The 10,763-nt window shown below is 33.7% G+C and overlaps 2 protein-coding genes across 2 annotated transcripts in view; both read right to left on the bottom strand.

Annotated features, from left to right (window-relative positions):
• LOC144434862 (luc7-like protein 3) overlaps positions 1–2,285 on the bottom strand; it is a 38,565-nt gene extending 36,280 nt beyond the window's left edge. Inside the window, exon 1 of the mRNA XM_078123377.1 lies at positions 2,282–2,285. The gene's annotated coding sequence lies outside the window, so the exon portion shown is untranslated. The remainder of the gene's footprint in view (positions 1–2,281) is intronic.
• Positions 2,286–2,583: 298 nt separating this feature from the next.
• LOC144434767 (polycystin-1-like) overlaps positions 2,584–10,763 on the bottom strand; it is an 85,713-nt gene continuing 77,533 nt past the window's right edge. Inside the window, exons 31-35 of the mRNA XM_078123250.1 lie at positions 10,219–10,298; positions 8,943–9,230; positions 8,614–8,748; positions 6,507–6,821; positions 2,584–6,005 (exon numbers count right to left, since the gene is read on the bottom strand). Of these exons, the coding sequence (XP_077979376.1) occupies positions 5,490–6,005; positions 6,507–6,821; positions 8,614–8,748; positions 8,943–9,230; positions 10,219–10,298 (1,334 nt within the window). The 3' untranslated portion in view covers positions 2,584–5,489. The remainder of the gene's footprint in view (positions 6,006–6,506; positions 6,822–8,613; positions 8,749–8,942; positions 9,231–10,218; positions 10,299–10,763) is intronic.

The raw sequence follows: 10,763 nt of genomic DNA, 5'->3' as shown, positions 1-10,763 counted from the left end.
TGTGGTTTTCAAGCAATGTGTTTACATACTTATATAACATCATATAACTACACAGTCTAAGAACCACTATGGACTGGGATTTAGTGAATCAAGCAATCAATGAACTCCTTGCAATACAAGGGACATATGCATAGGAATGTAGGTATATTGCCATGGAAACTGTGAAAGTAAATACAATTTTTGTATGTTGTACTGAAATAAAAAAAAGCATTTGTCATAATAAGTAAAGGAGATTGTGTTATAGTATAGTAAAGTCAGCTTTTGGATTCCACAATGTTAAGTCTATTAAAATTCTCCATAAGAAGTGACTATCACTATCTTGCATGGTTGACATAGGGGCTGACATCAATAGATCAAAGCAGGATAAAGAACTTAAATCATCCACAAAAAGTTTGGCTTGGGTAAAACTAAATTTCGTTTTAGTGAAATGCAAAGCTATATAGTTGAACTCCCCATTCCCCCTTCCTCACCCAACTCCCCATTCCCCCTTCCTCACCCAACTCCCCATTCCCCCTTCCTCACCCAACTCAAACTAATGGATTGTTTTTGTTATCCTGCATTGATTGTTTGATGTTGCCACTATATACTGCAAAACCTCACACTACGTACAGGATGCAGGTGTACAAAGCCATGTTGCTGAGCTGTAAACTCTGATCTGTTCTCCAAAAATTCACTTGTCTTGGCACTGACAAGTATAAACTTTAAGATTGTGTCATTGTATAAATCTGAAATAAAATCACCTAGCTACAATTTTACTGAATCAGTGTTACTGACTGACTACCATAAATCCAATGTTATGCTGTTCATGATTGGCTATTATTGAGTCACCTGGCAACAGAATTCAGTTATCTGACTACACCATTGTTGATTGGCTATCATATGGTCACCTGACAACAGATTGGAATATTGCAGCTCAGCATCAGACCTTATGATTGGATGGACTCCTGAGTTGAATAGTACACTACAATGAAATTTTTGAAAAAGTAAAATATACATAAAAGATCACATTACTTTGGCAAACATATATTTGCCTCAACAATTAAAACAATACACTGTGATAAGGTCTAAGTAGACCGTTTGTCATCATCAACAACCAAATAACAATAGTACTATAGAGATAACATATTATGTAATGAGATTGTAGGCATGTTTTTATAATTTTATGGTTTCATCTCTGCTTTTCCAAAAAAGAGTGGCAATGAAAGTTTCATTTGGTTTAGACATACCAGTTGTCTGCAGTAGAGATAGTGTTGTAAATGAATGAATATCTGAAACAGTGTCACTCATAGAATAAAGCTGAGCAAATCCAAACACTTCATGATTTATTTACTCTACTATTTTTTCCAAAATTGATTGGAAATAGACTTTTTGTGCGTTACCCACCATATTTTATATCTACTGTCTTGTTGTTAATGAACATAATTTGGATGACTTGGTAGGAGTATGCACCTAGAAAGTAGTAGGGTCTTTTTAGACAGCACAATGAATAATGGCTACCCCAGTTGTTGCATGCAGTTATGAGTCAACAGGCAAAAGCAATATGAATTGTCGATTTGAACCTCTTTTCAGGCAAACCAAATGTTAAGAGCACACCCCCCCCGGGGGGGGGGGGGGGGGGGGGGTGGTACCACTGGCCAGGTCTGGTAGGGGTGCGTGGCCGATGCTGTCAACCCCAGACACCATTTTGGATGTCCAAAACTATACCACTTTTGAGCGACACATATTTCTTTAATCCCCCCCCCCCCCCTTTTTGGGGAGTAATTCTCACCCTTTATGGTGATGGCCTGAGTAAACATTAGATAGTGTAAATGGGGTATTTCGCCATCAAATTTGGTCATTTTCTGTCTATCCTGACTGTTGCTATAGTTACATTTGTATGGATGTGTGATTTGTGTCAGCTGCAATTCAAAACACAAATAAAGTATGTGACACTGCTTCAATTTGGAATTTTATATCTATCTATACAATTGAAAGCATTTGACAAAATTATTAGATGTATCAATGTTTTGCCATTTTCAAGGCTTGTTTGTGCGATTTGTTACAATATACATGCATAGTAAGTAATTTTGATATTTAGAATGGACCACATGATATTATTTAGAAGTTACAATAGAGTTGTAAATCAAATTGCAATAGTACAGATAAATAACACAATTTTACTACAGTAACTTGGTAACAAGACTTACATTGAATTCCATACATTGTTGTCCCATTCCTTTGATAATTTATTATTCCATCCATACTTGGTTCACTCATTCACACACTAGCTAATCTACTCTCTAACTAGCTAACTCACTCACTCACTCACTCACTCACTCACCCACCCACCCACCAAGTCACACACTCACTAACTCACCTACTCACTCACTCACTCATTCACCCACCCACCCATTCATTCACTCATTCACTCACTCACTCACCCACCCACCCACTCACTCACTCACTCACTCACTCACTCACTCACTTACTTACTCACTCACCCACCCACCCACCCACCTACTCACTCACTCACTCACTCACTCACTCACCCACCCACCCTCACTCACTCACTCACCCACCCACGCACCCACCCACCCACTCACTCACTCACTCACCCACCCACCCACTCTCATTCTATGCAGAATTTCATCCATAATCATAGATGCATTCCTTAATTTGTTAATGCATTGACAAGTTTTCAATTTACACTCCCTCATTCCATAACCCATTCCCTCACTCTCTCACCCACTCACTAATTCATTTCTATACATAATCTTATCCATCCATAGATGTATTCCTTAATTTGTTCATGCATTGACAAGTTTTCAAGTTACATATATTATAAATGAATTGACAGATCCGACTGGGCTGAACTGGCTGAGGAATGAATTTTATAAGTTTGCTGAAAAGAATGAGTCATGACCATAAGGCTTAAAAACAAATGAATGCACAGTATATGAGATATTTCAATGCTTAAATTTTTCTCTTTTGATCACATACTTGCTCCTGCTGGGGAAAGGGAGAACAGCGCATGTCAGTAGTAATCCATCACACACTGACAGGCAGTTGTAATTAGTTACTTTGTTCAGATTACTACAAACTCAACCTCCAGTCTTAAAGGAAGTCACAATGACAACATAATAATGTGATCAGGTGTATATCAACACTCCAATAGCATTAAACTCCCACTGTCAGTGGTAAGAAGGGAATGTCATGCTAAATAAAGCCATTTGACTAGACAGAGAGAGATCATAGAAAACAAGTCCAAATAGTTTCTAGACTTGCTGTGTTTACATGGGGTAATTCAAAACACATTTTCAGATGTAATCTAGTTGGGTATTTTCAACATTCATCTGTAATATTTGACAGGACATTTTGTACATATATAATCATATGCAAGTCCTCCAGCTGATTTTAATGTATATAAACAGTAGATTACAAAATGATATATATTGATACGTCAAATATTCCAACCCCTTCACCTTTGACTGTAGAAATGACTCGTAGAAATGCAATATTTTAAAGGAACATGGTTAATTTTTTGTTCTATTCCACACAATTTCAGAAATATGAGGACTTTTTGAAGGGTTAACCCTGAAATGTCAGCTTTTTTTCCAACTTTTTTGGACCAGGGACATTTTATCTTTAAAGGTTTTCGTTTTGTTTTAGTACAGAACATTGTAAAACACCAAATTTGTGATTTACAAATTGACTATGTCATAATCATGTTCAAAATTCTTGTTCAAACAAAAATTATGACAAATAACGCTATATTTTCCATATTTACATATTAATTGATTTAAATATTCATTTTTTTGTACCCTATTCTTGGGAACTGTTGTAAAATTTGGCAAGATCATGGAAAATATTGATGGAAGAGCACTTTGAACAATTGCACAAATCATAGGTGATTAAGGATCAATATAAATAAGGGGGGTCTTGAAAAACACCAGCACAGCTGAAAAGCAAGTCAATTGAAATTGAAGGAATAGAGATTGGATGTGAAAAAAAATGAAAGTTCTGGTATGTTAAGGAAATGGTCTTTCATATTTTGGCATGTTCTCTAGTCATCTCAAATACATTATTTGTTGTAAAATGATCAAGTGCAGCTTGTGTGTTCTGTGATAGTAAAAGTATGGAAGGCACAAATATTGAGGTGAACTGTACATACAAGAATACACATAGTAAATTCAGCTTGTGATGGACACCAAAATACTAATATTGACCTGGCTATGTCTCTAACATGATTTCTTTGAACTCTTGAATTCTACCAATCTACCTGATATATGGTATCACAAATGTGAAATCTGAATTGCTTTCTATGTGGACCTGATTCTTGTAAGACACAATGTAAAAAACAAAAACAAATACTGTACAAATGTATTAAAAAGTGGTCTGAAAAGACCAGACTAGTAAAAGATTTTGTTTAACATCCTACAGAAAACTACAAATAACACAAAAAAAGAGAAAAATACAGAACAATCGGTAGGATTATTAATTAAATATTAATATGGCACAATATACAGCTGCTTAACTGTTAAAAATGTTTGGCAATTTGCACTAAATTTGTCTAAAATTAATATACATTGGCAAATAGTACTGCTAGTATGCACAAGCCTGAAGTTCTCAAAATGGGAAACAAAAACATTCAAACTTCTGAAATGGTATTTACAAATATAAACATTTCTTATGAACAATTCTAGACTTTTTTGGCAATATTTCTTCCAAAAATTATACAAATTCAAATACAATTTTCTATATACAGTAGGTACTAGAGGAATGTCTTGACAAATTTCAAATTCTCAACGAGTTGTAATTTTAAAGGCTTTGACCTTAAACTATGATTTAATTTACACATTTTGCAGCATTATTAAAAAATTGCCTTTCAAATTACTACTGTGGAAACCAAGCTTTCAGCTTACTATGATAGACACAAACTAACTTGTTTGATGTGGTAGATTACACAAGTGGGTGATAGCGACACCTTTATTTGTAACCATCCTGTAATCAAGAGTAAAACACTAAAGGTCCCCATAAAAGTACATTCATCTGTAAGATCATAGAAGTCATTAGATACTAACAACACTTACTGTGAGTACAATTAAACCGATATCCACTCAGTCAATAGCTTATATCAACATATTACAACAACATTTTGAGTCTATCTTAGTTAGATGAAAGCTTCATTTCCACTGTCATATACTTTCAGCTAAATTTCAACACTATTCAGCTATGTCACTTTATTTGGCAGTCTAATTTGAATTTATTTGGTATATAATACACACTGAGAGTTTTTGTCCTCCAGTACAATCAGTCACGATGACTGACATTATTCAAATTGAAAAACATTATCAGACAACATAAAAACTTGAAGGCAACATTTGAAAATTTGTAATAAATACCTTTTTTCTTATCATTTTTTCTCAAAATATCTCCATAAATATCTCTATACAATTACATTATTAATAACAATTTTGTGTTTTAAATTTTCTCTCTTAGTTTGGTCAAATTTACCAAGCTTTTTTTGTTACCGGAGTAACTTTACTTTTCTTATCGGTTTTTCCCTCACCTCGCCCACTCTGTTCGCTTTTAGGTCTACCGACCAGTGCTGATTTTTTTTCTGTTGCACTATTTGGTTTATCAGGTACACTGATACGGCGTTGCCTTTTAGTCCTTGGGGCAGGTTGAGGTTTTGTGTCTCTTTGTTTGGAGGCTTTTGCTGCCTCTTTAGTTTTTCTTTCTTTTCTTTTCTGTTCCACATTTGACCATGTTTTGATCAGACTATCCTCTTCATTGGCAATCATTTGAACTTCATCAAATTTTTGTAAAATCTCATCCACAGCTGGACTCAAACTTCGAATAATGTCATTTATTTGTTCTGGGTCCCATCTTTCCATATATAAGGACTGAAAACCAGAGCTAGAGCCAGCTGATGATAAACGTGATGACAGACGAGTACTGCATCTTGACCTGGAATGTGATGATAGTGACTCCAGCCCATGAAACTTGACTTTAGGTCTCCATTCCTACGATAGGAGAAAACAAAAATACGATGATGTAATAGTGAAAGTACTTGCTGCACAGTGCAGGAAAGTTTGATAGTCAACATATTTCAACTAAGACAGACTACATTATTTGTTCAATTCTTTGGTAAGAAAAATCATTTATCAACTGTACAATTTATTTTAAGCTGTGCATACCTGTGAAATGTCTGATTAATGTTACACGTTAATGACATACTTAGCTATCTGGCATGTTCATTTGCATTTTCATGTCTTGTTTGAACTGATCATGCATAATAATGGATAATTTGCATATAACATAAACCATGTATAAAACTCATTTGCACCAATCTTGCATAATAACATATTTTGCATACAACACAAACAAACACAAATTCATGAAACCATTTTAACCAATCTTGCATAATAATTGTATAATTTACGTAGAGTGCAAACCCATCATGCATATTTATGACATAATTTGCATATACGACTATTCAGACACAGGCTACACAAATATCTTACCTTAACTTTTGAAAGGCCCAACATTTGCTTGAACCGTTTCATTATGAATTCAACCATTTCATAGTCTTGTAATTCAAGACATGGTTTTTTGGCTTTCTCTTTGACATCCTTATAGCTATTGATAATAATGGCAGCAAATAAGCTGGCTATTATAACACAGAAGATGAACCAGAAGAAGGAGAACATCAATGGTGTCAATACTGGATAATATTCCAGACACAAGTCAAGATCTATGGAAGGACCTCTCATCAGTCCTAGCAATGCAACAAGACTACTTCCCAGTGTATGAAGTCCCCAGATTAGTGAACCATAAACCTGTAGGTAAGATAGATAATATTTATCAATAAGTTGTATAGAGTAATTTCATTGACAACTGTCAATCAATTGTATAGAATAGTTTCATTGACAACTGTCAATCAATTGTATAGAATAGTTTCATTGACAACTGTCAATCAATTGTATAGAATAGTTTCATTGACAACTGTCAATCAAATGTATAGAATAATTTCATTGACAACTGTCAATCAAATGTATAGAATAATTTCATTGACAACTGTCAATCAGTTGTAGAGTAGTTTCATTGACAGCTGTCAATCAATTGTATAGAGTAATTTCATTGACAACTGTCAATCAATTGTATAGAGTAGTTTCATTCACATTGACAGCTGTCAATCAATTGTATAGAGTAATTTCAATGACAGCTGTCAATCAATTGTATAGAGTAATTTCATTGACAGCTGTCAATCAATTGTATAGTTTCATTGACAGCTGTCAATCAATTGTATAGAGTAGTTTCAATGACAGCTGTCAATCAATTGTATAGAGTAATTTCATTGACAACTGTCAATCAATTGTATAGAATAGTTTCAATGACAGCTGTCAATCTATTGTATAGAGTAGTTTCAATGACAACTGTCAATCAATTGTATAGAGTAGTTTCATTGACAACTGTCAATCAATTGTATAGAGTAATTTCATTGACAACTGTCAATCAATTGTATAGAGTAATTTCATTGACAACTGTCAATCAATTGTATAGAATAGTTTCAATGACAGCTGTCAATCAATTGTATAGAGTAATTTCATTGACAACTGTCAATCAATTGTATAGAGTAATTTCATTGACAACTGTCAATCAATTGTATAGAATAGTTTCATTGACAGCTGTCAATCAATTGTATAGAGTAATTTCATTGACAGCTGTCAATCAATTGTATAGAATAGTTTCATTGACAACTGTCAATCAATTGTATAGAATAGTTTCATTGACAGCTGTCAATCAATTGTATAGAGTAATTTCATTGACAGCTGTCAATCAATTGTATAGAGTAATTTCATTGACAACTGTCAATCAATTGTATAGAGTAATTTCATTGACAACTGTCAATCAATTGTATAGAATAGTTTCAATGACAGCTGTCAATCAATTGTATAGAGTAATTTCATTGACAACTGTCAATCAATTGTATAGAGTAATTTCATTGACAACTGTCAATCAATTGTATAGAATAGTTTCATTGACAGCTGTCAATCAATTGTATAGAGTAATTTCATTGACAACTGTCAATCAATTGTATAGAGTAATTTCATTGACAACTGTCAATCAATTGTATATAATAGTTTCATTGACAGCTGTCAATCAATTGTATAGAGTAATTTCATTGACAGCTGTCAATCAATTGTATAGAGTAATTTCATTGACAACTGTCAATCAATTGTATAGAGTAATTTCATTGACAGCTGTCAATCAATTGTATAGAGTAATTTCATTGACAGCTGTCAATCAATTGTATAGAGTAGTTTCATTGACAACTGTCAATCAATTGTATAGAGTAGTTTCATTGACAACTGTCAATCAATTGTATAGAGTAATTTCATTGACAGCTGTCAATCAATTGTATAGAGTAGTTTCATTGACAGCTGTCAATCAATTGTATAGAGTAATTTCATTGACAACTGTCAATCAATTGTATAGAGTAATTTCATTGACAGCTGTCAATCAATTGTATAGAGTAATTTCATTGACAACTGTCAATCAATTGTATAGAGTAGTTTCACAGGAAACTAATCTGTTTTTTCTCTGTACAAATTAAAAACCATCCCTTACCAGGTAGCTTAAATTACCGTAAGCCCATAAAACTATCAAGAATATAATCATTAGACAAAATATATATCTGGCAGCCTCTGATAACGTCTTCAAATAAAGATTCATTGGACGACTAAATCGCACCAGTCGAAGCAACTACAAAAAACAAAACAGTGACAATGAAGTTACAATAATATTATGTATGTATGAAAATCCATTTGAACTAAAGAAAGTATATCTATATTAGTGTCAAACAATATCATGATGAGAGAGAAAGAGAGAGAGATCATAGATATAGATACAGACAGACAGACAGACAGACAGACAATGCTAAATTTGTAGATACTTACCTTTAGGAAGACCAACATAAGAATTATGGCATTTAATACTGTGATTAGATCAATGTAGTATGCAGCCCTGTAGAAATTAGTGAATCTGTCTTGGTTGGAAAAATACTTGTCAACTACAGAGGCTGTGTACAATTGTTGAAATATGTAAAGTCCAAAGATGCTAAATCCTAGCGCAATGATTACTATGTCAATCCAATGCCATACAGATGATAAGTAACTCCATCCCAACTCTTTCATGTTGAAGATTTCACGTACAAGAAAGGCAACCATAAATAAAACAAAGATTATCTGTAGATAAAAGACATGAAAATATCAAAATTTATCTCTGATTCATGAACAGAATAGACTACATAGCTTGTATACAAACAAGGAGCTGTAATAAAGCATGTGATCTATATGATGCATGTGATTTTTCTGGGTTTTCTCTCTCTTTCTTCTGTTTATTGACTCAATAAAAAATGACTTGGCATCTTCTTTTCTGACTGACTATTCACTCTCTTTTATCAACTGAATAAAGACACCTTGTCTGTTCTTGTACTCTTTCCAAATTCCCTTATCTAAATGACAACATCTTTAACCTTATAGTTACCTTGGTAATAGTTATAATTTACCATTTGTCTTAGCTTTTCATATCCTTTTAGGGTGACCCTATTTTTTTTGTTTCTCATTACTTTTTCATAGCAACTAGTGAGTAGTTGATTTCAACAACAACAAAAAAGTTAACCAAAAAAACTTCCTGTTTCATGTGTCTCAGTCTCACTCTTAGCCCCATGTCTGAGTACTTACCTTCATTCTTGCACAATACTCCGAATATGTCAAGTATATTCTTGCACAATACTCCGAATATATGGCAGAGAATATTGTGGTATCTGGTAAACCAAAGTATTGCTTCTCCTCTAACCCCCCCCCCCCCACACACACACACACTTCAATAACTTTCTTCATGAAAGAAAAGCTCTGTTTGTGAACTAGTGTCACCACTGCCGCCATGACTGTAGATGACGTAGACAGTCCAGACACTTGTTTATTCTTGCCAGAGAGGGTGCTGTTCCACAAAATGTTAGTGGTGGGCAAAAATAATTTTTTTTTATTTTAATGTAAGAACTGACAATTTTGGGTCAGTTGGGTAATGAGAAACAAATAAAAATAGGATGACTCTGATTATTTGTACATCTCTTTATTGCATATAACTTATAAGACACGTGTAAGGTGTTTATAAAGAGAACACTTTCAGTTCTGATTTGTTAAACAGTCAAAATGAAAACCTTCAACTTACCATGAAAGCTGTGAGAATATGGTTGTTACCATAGTAACTAAGACGTACTGTCATGATTGACACTGATGGGAGTGCACTACCTGATAAGATAAAATGTTAATTTCATATCAATTCTTACAATAAGAATTACAGAATATAATATGCAGTAGTCATAATCCTCACATCCCAAGTAGTAGCATCACGTCACAAGATCTGTGAAGAGACTCAATAAAACTACCACCTCAATATTTATAACAACATTAATACTAAAATACAACCTGTAACACTCACGTAAAGCATTTCCCATTTGCCAAGTTCATTTATAGCATTCTTATCAAGTGTAAAACAAAACTGTTTTAATTGCTTTTATTATAAGATTAGTATGTGACTTTTAAGTAGTGAATTCTTAAACAATGTTGTCAACTAAAAAACAGCCGACTGATTACAGGGATCTAGCTTTCAGTGAGATATTTGATGGTATCTAAGTTTACACTCTAGTCATTGACTATTTACTTGCTTTGCATTGCTAACACTGTTTATAGATTACATTGCTAGACACCACATAC

The sequence above is a fragment of the Glandiceps talaboti genome, chromosome 5 (assembly GCF_964340395.1).
Source record: "Glandiceps talaboti chromosome 5, keGlaTala1.1, whole genome shotgun sequence".
NCBI lineage: Eukaryota > Metazoa > Hemichordata > Enteropneusta > Spengelidae > Glandiceps > Glandiceps talaboti.
Note: the sequence above shows the minus strand (reverse complement) of the source record. Positions and strands in the feature narration are given on the sequence as shown.